A 22,260-nucleotide genomic window follows, 5' to 3' on the forward strand; every position below is an offset into this window, starting at 1 on the left:
AAACCTCTCTCTACCTTTCTGAGTGCTGTCTGATTTCTCTGGGAAATTGCCATAACATTGCTGCAAATGGCATAAGTTTATTTTTTGCGTTTATTGAGTAGTATTCCATTGTGTATATATACCACTTCTTCTTGATCCATTCATTTGTTATGGGGCACTTAGGTTATTTCTATATGTTGGCTATTGTAATGCTGTATTAAACAAAGCAGTGAAGGTTTCCTTTCAAATTAATGATGTTATGTCTTTGGGGTAGGAGTGGAATTGCTGGTCATATGATAGATCCATTTTTAGTAGTCTGAGGAATGTCTACACACCTTTTCATAGTGTCTGGACTAGTTAATACTCCCATCTGCTATTTCAAAGTATTCCTTTTTTCAGTACTTCCTTGCCAGCATTTGTTTCTGGATTTTAAAACATGGTGGATTTTCACAGATAAGATGTAATATCTCATTGTGGCTTTGATTTGCATTTCCTTGATAATTAGTGGTGTCTAATGTTTTTCCATATGCCTCTTGGCCATTTGGACTTGTTTTTTGGAGAAGTGTCCTTTTAGCATTCTGCCTTTTTTAAAAATTTTTATTGGGTTATTTGCTTTTTTGTTGTTGTTGTATAAGCTATTTGTAGATCTTTGATATGTCTCTTATCAGATATATGGTATGTAAATACTTTTCCCAATTCAGCAGGGTCTCCTCATATTAGTTGCTGTCTCTTTTGCTGAAGAGAAGTTTTTTACTTTGATGTAGTCCCAGCTGTAGATTTTTTTTAAAGATTTATTTATTTATGCATGCAGTACTGGGGTACAAACCAGAGATGTAGGGGCAGCGAGAGGATTCACCAGAGAGTGGGGAGCAGTACAGGCAGATTGACGAAGTACATTGCTGAGAGGAGCAGCAAGCGGGTCAGGAGAGGCCTGCCATATGGATCACTTCTGGGATGGGGGATAGAACTCGCACTGAAGCAGCTGTGGCTCACTTGCATTGCTGTGTTCTAACCCGTTTGTTGCATCACTGTTGATATTTATTCTCTTTTGTTGTCCTTGCTTTTAGAGATGAAGATGTTTCTGTATCAAAGATGTTTCTGAAGTTTATGTTGTGTTTTGTCTATGTTTTCTTGTATGTATTTTATGGCTTCAGGTGTTACCTCCCAGTCGTTTACCAATTTTGAGGTGATTTTTGTGTATGGTGTAAGATAGTAGCCTGTGTCATTCTTCTGCATGTGGCAGTATATTTTTCTCAACACCATTTACTGAAGAAGTTTTCCTTATTCCAGTGTTTATATCATAGATTATTAGTTGACAATATAAAAGTGATTTTATTTCTGGCCTTTCAATTCCACTCCATGGTTGTATATCTGTTTTTTGTTCCAGTACCATAGCTTTGATTATAGTTTGAAAGTGTGGGAGTATGATACCTCCATTCTTCCCTCCTTTAGTCAGGAGAGCTTTGGTTATTCAAGGTTTTTTATGAATTCATATGAATTTCAGTATTATTTGTTCCACTTTGCTGAAGGATGTCATTAAGATTTTTATTTGAATTGCAGTGAATCTGTATATTTCTTTGGGTAAGATGGCCACTTAGTAATGGTGATTTCTTGTCCATGAGCAGCAGAGGTTTCTCATTTCTTTGTGTTTTCTTTTGTTTCTTTTTTATTTTTTTTTAGATTTATTTATTTATGCTTACAGAACTTGGGTACAGGCCAGAGGTGTGGTGAGGTGAGAGGATTCACCAGTGACAGTGGAGAGCAGAACAGGTAGATTGACAAAGTACACTGCTAAGGGTAGCAGTGGGGGGTCAGGAGAGGTCTGCCATGCCACGTGCATCAGCTTCCTGATGAGGGATTGAACTCACGCTGCAGTGGCTTCAGTTTCATAATGCGGTGCTTTTAACTTGTGCCACCAGGGAGAGCCCTTTTGTTTCTTTTAATGGTGTTTTATAACTTTTCTTTTCTTTTATAGGTCTTTTATGTCCTTTGTTAGGAGATGTTATTCATAGGTATTTAATATTTTTTGTACAATTTTAAATGGAATGTTTTTTTAATTTTTTCCTCTTCAGACTGATTGTTTTCATATAGCACGGCTACTGATTTTTGTGTGTTAATTTTGTGACCTATTACTTTACTGAACTGGTTTGTTACTTTAATTTTTCCATGGAATTTTTTTTTACAAGTCTCTAATCATATCACCTGCAAATAATGGTAATTTTTACTTTTTTCTCAATTTGCATTTTTTATGTCTTTCTCTTGACTAATTGCTCTAACCAGGACTTCCAGTATTATATTGAAAAACAGTGGTGAGAATGGACATTATTATATACTATTCCAGATCTTAGTGGAATGGTTTTCAGTTTCTCACCATTGATAATAATGTTAGCTGTATGTGGATTTGTCATTTCTGGCTTTTATTATGTTAAGATATGCTTCCATATTCCAGGTTTTTCAAGGGCCTTCATCATAATGGATGTTGAACTTTATGTAGTGCTTTCTTGGCATTGATAGTTATGATCATGTGTTTTTTTCTTTTCTTTTTCGATGTGGGAGTTACATAAATTGAATTTTGTATGTGAACTATCCTTGTATCCCTGGGATAAATCCCACCTCATCATGGTGTGTAATCCTTGTTTGATTTGCTGGGATTTTGAGAATGTTAGCAGCTGTGTTCACTAGGCAGATCAGGCCATCGTTTTCTACTTCTGTGTCATCTTTGCTTTGTTTTGGTAGTGTAGTTTGTTTGGTAGTGTAGTGTAAAATATATTTAATAGTATTCCTTCTTTCTCAATTTTTAGAGTTTTTGTAGGATAGACATTAGTTCATCTTTTATCTTTATATCGTTGTAACTTTATATCAACAAAAACGGTTGGTGTGATTTCAGCCTTCATATATTTACTGATGTTTGTCTTTCGACCCAGTTGATGTGGTTGATCCTGGAGAATGATCTGGGTACACTTGAAAAAAAAGTACATTCCATTTTATTGGGGGTAGGGGATGCAGTGTCATAAATATCTTTTTTGTTCATGTGGTCCAGTATTTTATTTAGGGTTATTGTGTTCTTCTTTATTTTCTCTCTCACTGGTGAAAGTGGTGTGTTGCTGTCTTCTACCAAATAAGTATTTTCTCTAGTGTCTATTTTCAGAGCTGACAATAACTGTCTAATGTATTTTGGTACTCCTGCATTTGGTGAGTATACACTGAAGAGTTTTAGGTTTTCCTATTGTATTGTCCCCTTGATGATTATATATAGTTTCAATCCCTGTCTCTGTCACTTTTCTTAGCCTGAAGTTTGTTTTATATGATATAAACATGGCTACCCCACCTTCTTTTGGTTGCCATTTGCTTATAGAATTGTTTTCAAACCATTTACTTCCAATCTATATTTATCTTTGAAACTTGGGTAGGTTCCTGACAGCAGCAGAAGATTGGATTCTGTTTCTGATCCAATTTGCTAACCTGCCTTTTTACTGATGAGTTTAAGTCCATTAATGTTAGGGTGATTACTGATACATAGAGGTTATATTATTGCCATTTCATTCATCATTTTGTGGGTTTTTAATTTGTTGTTCATATTTCCATGTTCATTCCTTGTTTCTTGCAGTATTTCTTGGAATGGGGTTTAGTAGTAATGAATTCCTGAAGATTTTTTTCAGAGAAGGTCCTTATTTTTTCCCCATATAAGGAGAGCTTTGCAGGAAAATGTATTCTTGGCTGGTATATTTTTTGTCTTGGAATTGTTTGAATATGTCACTCCATTCTCTTCTTTCCCGTAGTGTTTCTTTAGGGAAGTGTGATGTTAGCATAGTTGGTTTTCTAAGTTATCTTGATTCTTTTTCCTCATCAGTGTCATTACTTTTTTTTTTCTTGGACTCTTGGAAGCCTTACCTACCATGTGTCTTGCTGTAGATTTCCTTTCATTATGATAGTTTGGTATCCTTCTAGAGTCCTATGTATCTATTTTCATTTCTTTCTTCCAGTTTGGGAAGTTTTCTTCAGTTATTTCCTCACTTTTTTTTTCCTTTTCCCTTTCTGCTATTCCAGAGACTCATATTTCTTTTCGCTATGGTGTCAGATTAGCCCTGAAGTCATTCTTCATTCTTTTTCTTTTGTATATCTATTTCCTTTTCTTTCTTGATTCTTTTCATTTCTGTATCTTCAGGAATACTGATTCATTCTTCTGTATTATTTATTACATTTCCATGGCTTTTTACCTCCTTCATTGACCCTTTATTTTCTTTTTTAAAAGTTTAATTATTTATATATATTTTACGTCATTGTTGATTTTTTTCTAGAATGTTTGCTTTCTTTTCTTGGTGTAGTCCTCATAGAGTTTCTACCACCAGTTCACCCGTGTAACATCACCATAGTCCCCTATGCTCTTCCCTCTCTCATTTTGGCCTTTCACCCTCAACCTCTGCTGCAAAATGTCTCTTATTTATAGTTGTCTATTTTTTCTTGGTTTTATTATGCTTTTTGTTGTTATTATTTATTTCCATAATGCCTTACTTGGTTTCCCTAATCTCCTCCTGTAAGTGAAAGCATCTGGTAATTTTCTTTTTCTTTTTTAAAGATTTATTTATTTATTCATACAGAACTGGGGTAAAAGCCAGAGATGCGGAGGGTGAGAGGATTCACCAGAGACAGAGTGAGGAGCAAAACAGGCAGATCGATGAAGTACACTGCTGAGGGGAGCAGCAGGCGGATCAGGAAAGGTCTGCCACGCCATGTGGTCACCTCCGGGGCAGGCAGGGATCGAACTCATGCGGAAGTGGCTTTAGCTTCTTAGTGCGGTGCTTTAGCCTGCTGTACCACCAGGGAGGACCCAATTTTCTTTTTCTTTCTGACTTATTCCACTAAGCATAATCCCTCCTAGCTACATCCATGTTGCTGTGAATGGCATTAGTTTATCTTTTTGGATTGTTGAATAGTATTCCATTGTTTATATATACCACATCTTCTTGATCCAGTCATCTAGTTTCCAAGTCTTATGTGTCATAAACAGTGCTGCAATAAACATAAAGATACAAGCATGTTTTTGAATAAGTGTTTTTGTGTCCCTTTGCCTAGATCCCTAGGATTGGAAGCGCATGGTCATATGTTAGCTCTACTTTTAGTAGTCTGAGGAACCTCCATACAGCTTTCCATAGTGGTTGGACCAGTTTTCATTCTTACCAGCAATGTAAGAGTGTTTCCTTTTTGCACATTCTTGTTAACATTTGTTGTTGCTGTTTATTTTTTTTAATATGTGTCATTCTTATTGGTGTAAAGTGATGTATCTCATAGTGGTTTTTGTTTGCATTTCTCTGATTATGAGGTACGTTGAACAATTTTTATATGCCGTTGCCTTTTGCATATCCTCTTTGTAGAAGTGTCTTTTAAGTTCTTCTGCTCATTTCTTGACTGGATTGTTTACTTTTGTTTTTGTTGAGTCATGTGAGTACTTTATGTATCTTTGTGATCAGTCCCTTAACAGTTATATGAGGTGCAGAAATTTTCTCCCAGTGTCTCTTTTGCTGTACAGAAGCATTTTAGTTTAATGTTATTCCAGCTGTTTATTTTTTCTGCACTTCCTTTGCACTGAGGAATGAGTCTCTAAAGGTGTTACTGATATGTATATCTTGTAGTATTTTACCTATATTTCTTCTATATATTTTATGGTTTCAGGTTTTATGTTCGTATCTTTTATCCATTTTGGGTTTATTTTTGTGCATAGTGTGAGGTTCTGGTCTAATTTTTATTCTTTTGTTATGGTGGTCCAGTTTTCCCAGCCCCATGTATTGAACAAACTGTCCTTGTTTCATTGTAGATTCTTTGCTCCTTTGTCAAAGATTAGTTTTCCATACATGTGAGGCTTTATTTCTGAGCTTTCTATTTAGTTATGTTGGTCTTTGTCTCTGTTTTTGTTCCAGTACCACACTGTTTTAATCATGATGGTTTGTAGTATAGTTTGAAGTCTGGGAATGTGGTACCTACATTCTCCTTTGTTTTGTCAGGAGAACCTTGGCTATTCATGTTTTTTTGTATGTGTGTCTCCATATGAATTTCATCAATATTTGTTCTATTTCTTTGAAGAATGTCATTGACATTTTTATTGAAATAACATTGGATCTGTAAATTGCGTTAGGTAGAATGGCCATTTTAAAAATGTTGGTTCTTCTAAGACATGAGCATGGGGTTCCATTTTTTTGTGTCTTCTATTTCTAATAACAATATTTTATCATTTTCTTTGAAGAGGTTTAGCCTTTGTTTCTTCAAGTTTCAATCGTGATCTGCTGTTTCTTGATTATATTTCTAATAAAATAGATTTATTTACTTTTGCATACAGAACTGGTGTATAGGGCAGAGATGCAGGGGCCGTGAGAGGATTCACCAGAGACAGAGTGGGAAGCAGAACAGGCCGACTGATGAAGCACACTGCTAAGGGGATCAGTAGGCGGATCAGGAGAGGTCTGCTGCACCATGTGGTCACCTCAAGGACAGGCGGGGATCGAACTCAGGCAGAAGTGGCTTTAGACTCTGCCGTGCTTTAATCCGCTGTGCCACCAGGGAGGGCCCTGACTTTCTTAATTATGGCAATTTTAAATTCTTTTTGAGAGGCAGAAGAACTCTTCCATATTACTGGATTCTGGGGATTGATTTTCTCTCTGAGTTTCATTGGTCTCCTCAGGGCTTCCTTGGCTTTTGTATTTTTCCCTTTCCCCATTGCTTGTTCTGGATTGCTCTGCTGTACTTAGCTTTTATTGTGTGATCCTTCTCCTGAACTGTTTCAAATGTTTACTTGATGGTTGACACAACTATTGGAGTCTTATAAGATCTAGGGTGGTGCTAGAGCTCTCCTGAAGCATTTCCAGGTCTTGTTTTGATGGTTAGGAAGGCTAGGGTGATGATAGGTCAAGAGATTCAGTTGCTGGAACCTCACGTCACCTAAGAACAGTGGTTCAGGGCTTGTTTCTGGTCCCCTGTGGGTAGAGGGTTGCTGAAGGTCCCTAATCTTGAAACAGGTTCTATGTGACTGAAAGGGATATGCTTCCTTGTGCAACAGGGGAACAGCAATGCTAAAGCAAAGTCCTTCTTGGTTGCAATTTGAGTTTCTGTCAGCTCCCTGGGAGCTGGTCACTGGCTCTGGAGTCAGTGTTGCTTACTGGGGGTTTCCTGAGGGTCCCTGACGTAGAGAAATGTCCTGTGAGGCTCATGAAGTGTTTTGTTTTGTTTTGTTTTTAAATGACTTGATTTTTTTTAAATTTTATTTTATATATTTTTATGTTATTCTATAATTTTTGCACAATGTGTGCTTTTCCATCTTGGATGAAATGGAATTCACCAATTCACTTGTGTGCTATCATCATAATCGCTTGTGCTCTTCCAACCTGTGTTTTGATCTTACTCCCTTTTTCTCCCCTGCAGAATATCTCTAGTTTGTGGTTACCTGTTGATTTTGGTGTTTTCTTTATTACAATTGCTTTATTTTTTCCGGATCTCTTAAATGCCTCCTAAAAGAGAAATCATCTGATATATTTCTTTTTCTTCCTGGCTTATTTCACTTAGCATATCCCTCTCATCTCCATTCACATTGCTGCAAAAGGCATGAGTTTATCTTTTTTGATTGCTGAGTAATATTCTATTGTGTATATATACCACATCTTCTTGATCCAGTCATCTAATTTTAGGCATTTCAGTTGTTTCCATAGCTTACCTATTGTAAGTAGTGCTGCAATAAACATAGGCATGCAGGAGTTCTTTTGAATTACTATTTGTATAGATACCTAGGAGTGTAATTGCTGGATCATATGAAAACTTCAAACAGCTTTCCATAGTGGTTGGACCAGTTTGTATTCCCACTAGCATTGTAGGAGGGTTCCTTTTTCTCCACATCCTCACCAACTTTTGTTGTTGCCTGTTTTTTTAATATGTCCCATTCTTACTGGTAACATAGTATCTTATTGTGGTTTTTTTGATTTGTAGCCCTCAATTATGAGTGATATTGAACATTTCATTTGCCTGTTGGCCATTTGCATCTTCTGTTTGTAAAACTGACTTTTTAGTGTTTCTGCTTGGTAGTGATTTATTGATACTGAACTAAATGCATAAGCAACAACAACAACAAAAAATACATAAATTGGACTTTATTAAAATCGAGAACTTCTGTGAACCAAAAGATACTGTCAAAGAATGAAAAAATAACTTACTGGGTGAATGAAAACATTTGTATGTTTGTATCTTATAAAGAATTAATAACCAAAATAAAAGAAATCTTAAATCTAAACAACAAAATAAACTCAATTCAAAAATAGGCAAGAGATTTAAATAGAAATTTCTCCATAGAAAATGTGTAACTGACCAATAATTACATGAAAAGAAACTCAACATCAATAATTATTAGTGAAATAATAGTCAAAAGTACAATGAGATATGGCATCATCCCTACTTGGTTGGCTATAATTTAAAAAACCACTAGATACATTAGAAAATAACAAACGTTCCAACAAATGTTGAAAAGGATGTGAAACTACTAATCTCTAATTACCTGCAAGAATGTGAAGTGGCATCATCATTTTGGTAAATCATTATAAGGTTAAATATACATTTACCAAATGGCACACAAATCTACTGTTCAGTGTTTCTTTATGACATGTGAAAACATGGGTACTTATAAATAGTTGTATGCAAATATTCATACCTGCTTTATTTACAGTTGTTTCAAAACCAGAAACAATCAAAAATAACATCAAGTAACTGGATAAGCAAGTAAAAAAAATTACCTGTTATCACCATTTGAAAAGTGAATAGACAAATTATAGCCTATGAGAAAATATTTTCAAATCACACATTTGATGGAGTCATACTCAGACTATACAAAGAAAAATCTGTAAGAAGAGGACAAATAACCCAGTAAAAAATAACTAAAAATAACAGAACTAAAATACACATTGCCAAAAGAAATGGCTAATAATCACGAGTACATGTCTGAGAACATCCAGTGCAGAATCATCCATTATAGACAAAAGGTGAAAGCAGTCCAAATATGTATCAATTTATTTATGGCTATATAAAATATGATGTGTCTATACAACTGAATACTACCCTTCAATATAAAAAGAATAAACTGGCTTTCTGGATGACCAGGAAAAGAAGAAATTATGATCATACCACAAAGGGCCTCAGCCACATGCACCAGCTGTACCCTATGTTTGCCCAAGAACTAGGGCTTTAAGAAGTTAATTCTTCAAAATATAGTGGAGGCTGCAGTTGTCAGGGACATTTGCAAGTGTTCCCAAATTGTATGTGAGTTGTGCCATTCACAGCAAGGTAATAAGGAACTGTCTACCTGAAGCCTGGAAAGACAGGAACAACCCACCTGTATTTAGATTTCTATGTGCTTACCTCATAATCTCCTCCAAAGTCCACATAAAGGAGCTAAGTCCTTAAGGACTGAAGAAAAGCTGACCTCTGGGGAAAAGTGAAATGGAAATTATTCTAAAAAAAAAACCTACTTTTGATTCAGGTTATAATATGCACGGACCTCAAAAATATGGCTAATGAAAGAAACTAGTTATAAAAGACCACATATTATATGATTCCACTTTTATGAAATATGCAGAACACAGTCTGTAAAGGTAGAAGGCAAATAATTGATGCCTGGAGCTAGGAATATGAACAGAAATTTCCTACAAATGAACACAAAAGATCTTGATGTAAGAGAAATGTCCAAAAACTAGGTGATATTTAGGTTGTTTAACTTAATAATCAACCGGGTTATTTCACTTAATAATCCATTAAAAATCTTTTGAGCACTTAAAATAAATGCGTTTTTGTAATACATAAAGTATGCATATAAACCTTCCTAGAGTGGCTAGAAAGCATTTACAATCAGTTATTTACATGTTAGGTAAAAAACAGCCCTTGAAATGAATGTTGAATAATGAATCACTTGAATTATAAAGTTTAAATTTTATTATTAAAGGGTTCTAAAACACCAATGAATGAAATGTGTATGTGCCAAACTCCAAAAAAAATGCTGACTTGATAATTTATTAAAGCTCAGATGAATAAACAAAGTTTTCTCAAAACAAAAACAGAATAAACCCAAACTCTTAACAAATAGAAAGGAGCAGCAAGACTTCTATATATTTGCAGCCTATAAAGTGAAATATTAGTATGCAAAATAGAAATATCTCTTGTAAATCAGTTATAAAGAGACAAACATTCCAGTATCAAATGTACAAAAATATATGCAAATCACTACCAAAAGGGGAAAACTGAATGAATAATAAACATTTAAAAATTTCTTCAAGAGTGCTATCAGGAAAATAGAATAGGAAGCTCTGTTGCTTGTTCTCCCACAGAGATACTGACTTACTAACAGTATTTGTCCCAAAGTCTTTTGAGGAGAGCTAAAAAACAAAACAAACAAGCAAACAAAAAAATGAAGTTGGAGTATCCCAGACAAACTTTAAGTCAAGAATAGCCACACTGAAATGATAAGAAAGCCATATCAGGCGCCCCCATGACACATGAGTTAAAGACACGGGCACTGTCAAGCTATCACCAACTACTGCAGCATGAATTTGACCCACATGGCACAGCAGGCCTCTCCTGTCTTGCCTGCTGCTCCCCTCAGCAGTGTTATTTCAGTAGATCTGCCTGCTTTGTCTCTTGTGAGTCCTCTAACCCCCTACATCTCTGGCATTTACACCAATTCTTATATGCATAAATAAATCTTTTTTAAAAATAAAAGTGTATCATAACCACTATAGCCCTTTCCCAATGCCAGCCCAGCTTATTAGGAGTGTGAATAAAAGCCAGCTTGGGGCCCTCCCTGGTGGTGCAGTAAGTTAAAGCACAGCCTAAGAAACTAAAGCCACTTCCGCATGATTTCAATTCCAGCCCGCCCCGGAGGTGATCCACATGGCGTGGTAGATCTCTCCTGACCCTACGGCTGTTCCCCTCAGCAGTATACTTCGTTGATCTGCCTGCTCTGTTCCCCACTCTGTTTCTGATGAATCCTCTCACCACCCCTGCATCTCTGGCCTGTACCCAGTTCTGTACAAATGAATGAATAAATAAATCTTAATAATAATAATAAAAAAAGCCAGCTTGGGATTTTACCTTTGGAAGGGAAAGAAAAGTGGAATGTGTCCAGTATTTTAAGGATTGGGGAACAAGGGCTGTCTGAGGGCCTAGTAACTGTTTTGCCTAATTCTGACCATGGACAGGGAACTGGCATAATTTCAGTGTCTGTGAAACACAGATGTTCCAATAGAGCTCAGCTGCTGCTTTTAGGACCAGATAACTGTCCTCAGATGGAGATTGGTTTGAATCAATGGACTTAGAAGAAAGCATTCAACTGAGAGCTTTTTTCTTGAGAATTAGGGAGGTGAAAAGATCTAATATAGCCAATATTTCAGCATTCTAGTGATTAGTTTCTGTCTCCCATGACTAAAGCAGTAACTGAATCCTGTATACTTTGAATGCCACCGGCTGTGGAGAAAAAAAAGACAATTCAGTGATTTATTACAGCACCAGAGAACCTGCAATACCACATACAAACACCAGAGAGAGTGAGAGATTACAGACTCCTGACAAAGAAACTGGCAAAGCTCTCTAATTGGAAAATTACTTGTACAAGCTTAGAAAAGATGCACCCCTAGAAAAGATTCAAAAGACGCTCAGATTCTCTAGTCAGGTTGATTAATGAAGATCTCTTTCTCTTCAAAGTCAGTCTGCTAAGACTGTCTAAGGTGACTAACCAAATGCATAAAACATGGCAAAACAAAAAGGCATGAAGAAACAGGAAAACATGACCAAAGGTACAAAATGAATCTCTAGAAACCTACCCTAAGGAGGTAGCGGTAATTACCTACCAAAGAATTCAAAGTGAAACCCTAAAGAAGCTCAGTACATTACAATATATATTTAGTTATTTATACAAATAAACACCCAAGATAAATCAGGAAGGTGATAATGAACAAAAATAAGAATATGAACAAAGAGAATTCTAAAGAGAAGTAATCAAACAAATTTAGGAGCTAAGAATATAATAACTGAATTGAAAAATTCACTAGAGGGGTTCAGCAGATGACTTGATCAATTAACTGACTTGAAGACACATTTGATGAAATTATCAAGTCAGGTGAATGAAAAGAAAAAGAATGATGAAAAGTTGAAGTGTAAGGTCTATGGACACCATCAAGTGGACCGATTATATGTGTGCTTTATGGGAGTCCCAGAAAGAAGGAGGCAGGGAAGTAGGAAAGGAGAGGAAAAGGTGAGGGGAGAATAGGAGATAGCATTTTTCAGGTGTAAGCAAAGAACTGGACATCTAAATCACAGCCATCGGAGCCCAAAAAAGGCCCACACCAAGATATGTTATAAAACCCTCAAAAGGTAAAGACAGAGAGTATTGATAGTAACAGAGAAAAGCAACAAGGAAGCTACCATAAAGATTATCAGCAGATTTCTCAGCAGAAACATTAACACAAGAAGAGAATGGGATGCTTTAGTCAATCAATATTATTTTATTTAATAAACCTTCCTTTCAGAAATAAAGGTGAAATTAACAGTTTCCCAAATAAACAAAAATCGAGAGTTCATCACCAAAAGGTATTGAGTGAATCAGAAATGATATGTCATGATATAGCTATCAGTTTTCATTCATTTATTCAGTATGTGAATTGACAGTGGAGCCTGCTATGTTAGTACATTACCTGTTTAAATTATACCCTGCACTATTCTGAGGGCATCATTCAAGTAACTACTATGTTACTTGAAAAACTTACATCTTGTGGCTAAACACCTGCTGAGGTATAGCTTACTATCTTTGTCACAAATTGATCACCACAGGTTTTATGCCCTATGTAGCAGTCTCTGCTTATATTTTGTTTTTTTTTTCAATCCATCTTCCTGACATCTGAAAACAAGAATTATTTATTCATATTCAATCCTTTAGACTTTTTTCACAGGGAACCAGAACTCTAAGGTAACCACAGAACTTTGTTAATGTGATTCTTTTTAGGTTTTCATAGCTTCAGCTGATCACATATCTAAAGTACTAAAGCATAATTCCTTTTAAATTTGATTTATTGAAGGCTTAATCTCAGATGTTTCAGATATTGAGTACACATGATAATTTTAAGGTACAAATATTGACTGACTTTATAAAACAATATTCTAATTTATCTTTTGAAACACTTAAGTTATTAGAAACTAGTAAACACTTACCAGAAATGGGAAGAAAACTTAAAAGGTAAAATTAACTCTTAACTATGAGCCTATGCTAATTGATACAAAATATTAAAAGATTTAATTTACAACATCAATAATAAAGGCAGGAAGGAGATATAAGTGGAACTTGTATATGCAAACAAGGTTGTTAAGACATTTAAAATAGATTATTACAAGTCTAAGATGTTTAGCTAATCCGCCTGCTAACAACATGAGATACCTATTGGAGGATCACAATGGAAAATGAAAGGGCAAAACATACTCCTCCAAAACAGCAACAATAACAAAACAAAAAAGGAAAGTAGCAAGAGAGGAAGATAAGGGACAACTAAGACATACAGAAAGCAACAAATTGGCTATCATAAATCCTCTTACCCATTTAAATTATTTTAAATATATTGTATTAAAATCTCCAGTCAAAATGCATAAAGTGACTTAATGGATAAAAACAACAATGAAACAAAAAGTTATATGGTCTCTACAAAAGACTAATTTTAGATATAAGAATTTTTATAGACTGAAAGTGCCTATACTTATCACAAGAAAGCTGTAGTAGCCTATTTACATTAGGTAAAATATGCTTTAAGTCAAAACTATTACAGGAGACAAAGTTGATAATATGTAATGTTAACAAATAAAAGAATCCATTCATTAGGAAGTGAAAACAGTTTAACATACAGCTAACAGCAGAGTACCAAAACATATGAAGCAAACATTGACAGAATTGAATGGAAAAAATAAAAGGTAAGACAATAATTATAGATTTGGCATCTCACTTTCCATAGTGGCTATTTCAACTAAATTGAAGATCATTAAGGAAACAGAGGACTTGAACAATATTAATAGACCAACTAGACTTAAAAATAATAAATACAGAAAACTCCAATAAAATCAGAATACACATTCTTTGTTAGCACACATAGAACATTCTGCAGGATACATCACATGTTAGATCACAAAATAACTATTAATTAACAGCTTTAAGATAGAAACCATATCAATTATCTTTCTAAACATAATATTATAAAATAGAAGTCAATTATTAGGAGGAAAACTGGAAAATTCACAAAATGTGCATATTAAGCTACACAATCTTGAACAATCAATAGATCACAGAAAAAACCACAAGGAAAATTAGAAAATGTCCTGAGACAATTGAAAATGAATATACAATACACTAAAACTGATGTTACATAGGAAAAGCAGTAATAAGAGGGATACAATTATGGATAAAGGCCTTCATTTAAAAAGAACAGTGGTTGAGCTGCTCCACCTTTGCGGGTACTGGACCCCTCCTGAGCCCAGCCATGGCTCTCAGTGCCTGTGCCCTCCATGCTCTCTCCATCTTGGCTCCACACCTTTTCATTCCCCCTTCCTGTGGATCCCAGCACCAATAATTCTCTGTCAGTTCATGTCATTTAAAACCACAGAATCTTTGCCTGCACTCCATGATAACTGATACTGCACACCATGAGATTTACCTCAGCGTTCTATTGTTACCCCTCCAGTCACTGGCAGTCCCACCTACCCTGAGCATAGGCTCCTCTGTTCCCTATTCCTAAACTGGGGTGTCCCTAAAGGCTTTGGCAGTCACCACTTTTATCAGTGCTTCCATAGCCCCCCTTATACTTTTTTAGAGTAGGAAAAAAATAGAGCAAAGATCACAAATTTCTCAAAGAACTGGGAAAAGAAAACATTAAACTCAAAGATAGCAGAAGGAGTGAATTAATAATGACTACAGCATTACAGACACCTAGCCCTAATAAACATAGATGCAAAAATCTTAGCAACAAAATCTTAGCAAACCAAATTAACAGTACCTTGAAAAAATCAAACACCTCTGTCATACAAGGATGTCATACAAGGATGGTTCATATTTGCATGCCAATTAATGTCACTTACCACATCAACAAACAGAAAGATAAAGATCATATGATCATATTAGTAGATGCAGAGAATGTGTTTTACAAGCCCCAATATACATTTATGATAAAACTCTTGATATTGATAAAATTGATAGAGGTAACATGCCTCAATAGAATAAAGGTCATATGTGACAAACCTCCAGCTGATACATACTCAGTGGTGAAGCAATGAAAGCTCTTCCTCTGAGATCAGGGACAAGACAAGGATGCCCACTCTCACACTTAGTATTCAACATAATTTTGAAAGTCCTAGCTAAAGCAGTAAGGCAATAGAAAGGAATAAGAGGAATGCAAATTGGAGAAGTGACTTCAGCAAAACCATTAATAAATGAAACAAATCAGTTTAATACAATGTAAGGCTACATACAGGACTATGTACAGTGAACTTGAAGAGCAAGAAATCAAGAAAATAATAGTTGTAATCAAATAAAATAAGTACCTAAGAGTAAACTTTATATAAAACTGCAGATCACTGCTAAAAGAAATTAATATATTCCATGCTTACAGATTAGAAGAATTAACTGTTTTAGTAACAACTTTTTTTTTTTCTCTCTCAGAATTGCCTTGGCTATGCAGGGTCTTTTGTAGATCTATAAAATCCAGTACAGTTTAGGACCCTATCTAAAACAGACTATTGTGTTGATATATTGATTTTATAGCCTTACATTGAACTGAATTGATTTGTTTTTAATGGTTTTAGTAAAGTTTTAAGGGTTATATATCTATGTTATCATGTCATATGAAAATAGGATAGATAGCTGTCTTACCAAACACAATGATTAGATTTAAAACAATCCCTATCAAAATTCAAATAGCTTTCTTCAGGGAAATAGGACAAATTTACTGTTTATTATGTTTTTTAAGATTATTTATGCATACAGAGCTGGGATGGAGGCCAGAGGATGGGTGCTGAGAAGATTCCACAGAGTGAAGAGCAGGACAGGCATATTTAGGAAGTAAACTGCTGAGGAGGCAAGACAGGAGAGGTCTGCTGTACCATGTGGGTCACCTCCCTGGCCGGGATTGAACTCATGCCGAAGTGGCTGAGGCTAGCTTCTTAGTGCTGTGCTTTAGCTCCTTGTGCGACCAGAGAGGAACCCAAACTGTACTTTTTTTTTTTAAGATTTATTTATTTATGCATACAGAACTGGGATACAGGCCAGAGGTGCAGGGGCAGTGAGAGGTTTCACCAGAGACAGAGTGGACAGAAGAACAGGCCTACTGACAAAGTACACTGCTGAGGGGAGCAGTTTGCGGGTCAGGAGAGGTCCACCATGCCATGTGGATCACCTTCGGGGCATGCAGGGATTGAAGTCATGCGGAAATGGCTTTAGCTTCTTAGTGTTGTGCTTTAACCCACTGCACCACCAGGGAGGTCCCATACTCTACTGGTTTTTATGGATATACAAAAGACCCTGAATAGCCACAGCAATTCTGAGTAAAAAAGTAGTTATTAAAGCATTGTGTTGTTGAAATAAAAATAGGTAGACTGACCAATGGGATAGAATTAAAATCCCTGAAAGAAATCTGCACCTACTTGAATGTTAATTTATGACAAAGGAGCCAAGAACATGTAACAGGGAAATAAGGAAAGTCTATTCAAAAATCGGTGTTGTAAAAATTGGACAGTCACCTACAAAAGAATATGAGACCACTATCTGATATACCAAAAACATTAATTCAAAGTGGATCAAGGACCTGAATGTCAAACCAGAAACCATAAACGATGTAGAGGAAAACAGGCCAAACACTCTTTACAACATTGACTTCAGTGATGTCTTTGGTGACACCACTAAAGTGACCAAAAAAAAGCAAAAATAAATGGGACTAGATCAAAATAAGAAATATCAGGAAAAAGGTTAATAAAATGTGTCTGCACAGTACATGAACGTATCATTAAAGCAAAAAGATACCCTACCAAAGGGGAGAAAATATTTGCACATGATTCATTTAACAAAGGAGTAATATTCAAAATCTGTAAAGATCTCGATATATCTCACTGTAATAAAAATGAAAAATGTACAGAGGACAGAAGAGGTAAACAGACACTTCTTCAAAGAAGACGTACAGATAGCCAGCAGGCACATGAAAAAAATTCTCATCACCAGTCATTAGGGAAATGCAGTTTAATACCACCTATACTTGTGAGAATGGTCTTTATCAGTAGGACTAGAAACAGCAAGTGTTATGAGGGTATAGGTAAAAATGAAACCCTCATACACTATTGGTGGAAATGCAGATTAATCTATCTTATATGAAAAACAGTGTGGAGGTTTTGCAAAACACTGAATCTATCATATGATCCAACAAGTGTCTCTTTTAGGTATCTTCCTCAAGAATACAAAAATACTAACCTGAAGGGATTCATTCTAGTATTATTTACTAGAAATTACCTTCATATCCAACAACAGATGAGAGGAGATTACCTTCATATCCAACAACAGATGAGAGGATTAAGCAGATTTGGTGTATATACACATGACTGTAATAGGCCTCGGCTATAAAATAAGATGAACTCTAGCCATTTGTGACAACATAGTTGAACCTAGAAGTGATAATGTAAGCAAAAGAAATCAGAATAATACTGGATGATTTCACTCATGTAAAATATAAAAAACAAAACAAAGTAACAGGCAACACCAAACCAAAACAAACCCTGACTGACTATAGAACTGAGGCTATCAAAACGGGAACTGGAGCATAAGGGGTGTAGGGACACAGTAGAATATATAGTGGAGGAGTATTGGTTCTTTGGTGGTAGGCATGGTATGATAGCTTAATTTGTGGAGGTGTGAACCTCCTTGAAGCATATAATATTGTAAATCAAGGTTATCTCAATAAATAAATTTTTATACTGCATATTACAAAGCTATAGTCATCAAAACAGTTTTGTCCTGGCATAAAGCCAGATACATAGACCCATGGAATGGAAAGACGTGCTTAAATCCATACATGTCTTTTCAAATGACTTTCAACTAGGGTATCAAGGATAAACAATGGGGAAAAAACAGTCTTCAATAAATGATGTTGGAAAATGATTCTCATATGAAAAAGAATGAATTTTACCCCTTATCACCTAAATAAAAATTCAAAATGAAGTAAATACCTAAATATGACAGGCTATAATTCTCCTAGGAGAAAACATATAGGAAAATCTTCATAACATTGAATTTGACAGTAGTTTCTTGGATACCTCATCAAAAACCCAAACAACAAAAAGTAAGACACAAATGGGAGTTTGTAACATCTGTTCACTTAAGAAAACAAACAACAAAGTGAAACTAGCCTATGAAATGGATAGAAATATTTACAAGCTATCTAATAAGGCATTGATATGCAGAATATGTAAGAAATTTCTATTGCTCTAAACCAAAAAACAAATAAACCAAGTAATAAAAGGGCCAAGAACTCAAGAAAATATTTCTTCAAAGAAGATATAAAAATAGCCAACAACCACATTAAAATATGTTCAACCTTAATAATCAAAATCACAATTGGGATATCTTTCACACCCATTAGGATGACTGTCATCCTCCAAATTATTAAAAAATAAGTAGTGTGTTGGTGAGGCTATAGAAAAAAGGGGTGGAATGGTTGTGTGATGTTGGTGGGAATGTAAAAAAGTGCATCATGGAAAGCAGTATGTAGGTTCCTCAAAAATGCAAAACTAGAATTATTATATCATCTGGCAATCCCATTTCTGAGCAATTATATCAAAAAAGAAAAAAGGATTTAAAGAAGTATTTTTGCACAACATATTGTTAAGTATCATTTGCAGTAGCCAAAAGGTATAAGCAACTTAAATGTCAACAATGGATGAATAAAGAATGAAAATACAGTATGTATATACAATAGAATGTTTTCAGCCTTAAAAAAGAAATTCCATCATATGCTACAACATTTATTAACCTCAAGAGCTTATAATAAGTGAAATAAGTCACAAAAAGACAAATACTGCATGATTCCAGTTATAGGAAGTATCTGAATTCATAGAAACATGTAGAATGGTGGTTACCAGATCTACTGAGTAGCAGGTGAAAATGGGTAGTATTTATTCAATGGATATAGTTTCAGTGTTGGAAGATCAAAAAGATCTAGGTATCCGTTGCAACAACAGAATCATACCTATATACTTAAAAATGGGTAAGATGCTAATTTTTCTGTTATTTTTTTCCACATTAAACATGTTTTTCAAACTCATTTGATTTCTGGAAAATAAAAATTGCAATATGAGTTAATTAGATTATGGGGAAAAGAGAATTCCAGGATGTTGCTGATAAATAGGTACAACTAAGTTAGAGAACTTTTGGTAGTGGGAATTAAAATTTTATTTCACTTAATTTAAACTACCACTTGTGACTGATTGCTGTCATTTTAGTGACTTTGTATGGGATAGTCAAGGAAGTCTCCATATAACTGAAACAGAGGAGCTCATTAGCAATGTGTTCCAAAGTGAGCAATAGGACCTCATCTAGCCTATGAGGATACAGGTTTTGGAGACCTGTAACACTGGAGCAGAATAGGCAAGGCTAAGAGTACAAAGGGATGAAACTGAAGAAACAGATGGATAGAATATGACTTGTCTAGTTTTTTTGTGAGGTGTGAAAACCATTGCAAAAAGCTTTGAGTGATAAAGTGATATGAAAATTTTAAAGGATTGCTGTAACTGTTCTGATGATAAACAGTGGGACTGAGGGCAGAAGCAAGGACAAAGTGAGGAGGTACCTAAGATATTCTATACAGGGGGTTACTGGCTAGAAGAGACAGGAATAATTCATTAGAATTAGTAGTGATGAAAGTGTAGTGAGGTGATGCAGTAACTGACGATATTTACTGCTGGACATGATAGGAGCTTGACAGAAAGGAAGGTGTCAAGGATGGACTTAAAATGTTTTGGCCTGAGCAAATGAGATCAGGAACACAGGACAAAGATTAGAGTTGGGGAAGATATTAGAGTTGTTTGAGAAATGATTAGTTGGAGGTGCCTATAGACATTTATGCCAAAGTTCTAACAATGAGTAATGTTAAAATAGGAACTGCATCAATCAGATAATTCATTGGATGAGAATTCCATGATGGTTGTTAGGTAGTTCTCACTATATGGGTGTCAAAACAAATGAACTGTTAACCAGTTTTTTTAGCATCAAGTTTTTATATGTCTTTATTTAGATGTGGTTCTTAAGATTTGGGTAATGATTTCTTATTTTATTTATTCCATAGAATGATTCCTGAGCAAGTAAGGTCCTTGTCCCAAGTTTGTATCCCACTTATTACTCTGCCAGATTTTGAACCACTGGTGGAGGCACTTCTTACTTGCCATGGACATGAATCTCAGGAAATGCTGTGCCCTGAGTTCTTTGATGCTGTGACTGAAGCCTTACTGTGGTGAGTCATGCCTGCCATTCATCTCTTACCCTATGTTGGAAATGACTTTTTCAAATGTTGTGACCTCAAGTACCACTTTATACTCTTAAAAATTGAGGATACCAGTTAGCTCCCTTTGTTAAATATATGTTATATCTATCAATATTTACTATATTTAAATTAAAACAGATGCTTTAAAAATATCCATGTTAAAGTAAAAATAAATTGATTACATATGAACACAAATAGGATAATTTTATGAAAAACAGTGCTCTTTTCCTGGAAAAAAAATTACTTTTTAACAAGAGTGGCCTTTTTATATTACAAATGTCATTGTGTTCTTATTTAAAAGAAGACAGCTGGTTTTTCGTACGTTTCTTGCATTCAGTCTAGTACAATATGTTGTTTCTTTTGAAATACATCAAGAAAATCCAGTCTCACACATATGCATAGTTGGAAAAGACAGGAATATATTATATGCCATCTCAGATAATGGGTATTTTTATTGGATAATGTAGTGGAGCAACCAGGTGCAAGGCAGGCAGGCAAGCAGGTAGGCAGGCGCAAAGTATGGTCTGGAGGCCTAAGAGGCTTCCCAGTGTACCTTTTCACTCTTTCTATGGCCTCTCTTGTGTGTTCTCTCTGCTATTCTCCCCCTATCTTTTATCCCAACTGAGAGTCATGCACCTGTGTGTCCCCTCCCTCTTGGCACAGGTGTCTCCATTTACATATGCATATGCTCCTGCTCTCTGGACCCATGTGTCCATAATCATAGGTGCTTTTACAAAACTGTAAGGACTGTCATAGATGTTAACCGCAAGAGGGCCTAAATGCCTGATTTTTAAGTCATTTACTCTAAAACAGCACACCAAAATTTTAAAATGATAGCTTTTTTTTTTTTAAAGATTTATTTATTTGTGCATACAGAACTGAGGTACAGGCCAGAGGCTCAGGGGCGGTGAGAGGCTTCACCAGAGACAGAGTGGGGAACAGAACAGGCAGATCGACGAAGTACACTGCTGAGGGGAGCAGCGGGCGGGTCAGGAGAGGTCTGCCACACCATGTGGTCACCTCCAGGGCAGGCGGGAATCGAACTCATGCGGAAGCGGCTTTAGATTCTCAGTGCTGTGCTTTAACCCGCTGCGCCACCAGGGAGGGCCTAAAATGATAGCTTTTTAAAGGTTAATTGTAGTGTGGAATCTAAAATTACATCAATAAGCCTTTCATACTGTTACATTAAGACCCATTGGTCTTGCTTTTTTTTTTTTTTAATAATATGAAAGTTTATTTTATATCCTTTTGTGCATTTTTCCATCTCAGTTGTAATACCCTTGGGCTTCCCATCACCAAATCACCCATGTGCCCTCACCAAAGTCCAGTGCATTTCCCTCCCCTCACTGTTTTTGATCCCATTCCCCACTCCACACCCATAAATTGTCTGTGGTATATAACTGTTTATTATTATTATTGTTATCATCATCATTATCATCATTATTACTATCATTGTTATTATTAATTATTATTTTCTCGCCTGGCCCGTTATACTCCTGATATGAGTGAAACCATTATGTATTTTTCCTTTTCTTTATGGCTTCTCTCACTAAGCATGATCTTTTTCAGTTCCATCCATGTCGCTGCAAAAGATATGTGTTTCTCTTTTTTTGGTTGCTGAGTAATATTCCATTGTATATATGTACCACATCTCTTTTTTAATATTCCATTGTATATATGTACCACATCCACTTTTGGGCATTTGGGCTGCTTC

At 35.5% G+C, this 22,260-nt stretch overlaps 1 protein-coding gene across 1 annotated transcript in view; it reads left to right on the plus strand.

Annotated features, from left to right (window-relative positions):
• Positions 1–22,260, plus strand: part of FANCC (Fanconi anemia, complementation group C) — a 151,242-nt gene that overhangs the window by 75,691 nt on the left and 53,291 nt on the right. The window contains exon 6 of the mRNA XM_004685180.2: positions 20,352–20,516. Coding sequence (XP_004685237.1) covers positions 20,352–20,516 — 165 coding nt within the window. The remainder of the gene's footprint in view (positions 1–20,351; positions 20,517–22,260) is intronic.

This window comes from Condylura cristata, unplaced genomic scaffold (assembly GCF_000260355.1).
Source record: "Condylura cristata isolate star-nosed mole 26May11 unplaced genomic scaffold, ConCri1.0 scaffold00017, whole genome shotgun sequence".
In the NCBI taxonomy this organism is placed as follows: Eukaryota; Metazoa; Chordata; class Mammalia; order Eulipotyphla; family Talpidae; genus Condylura; species Condylura cristata.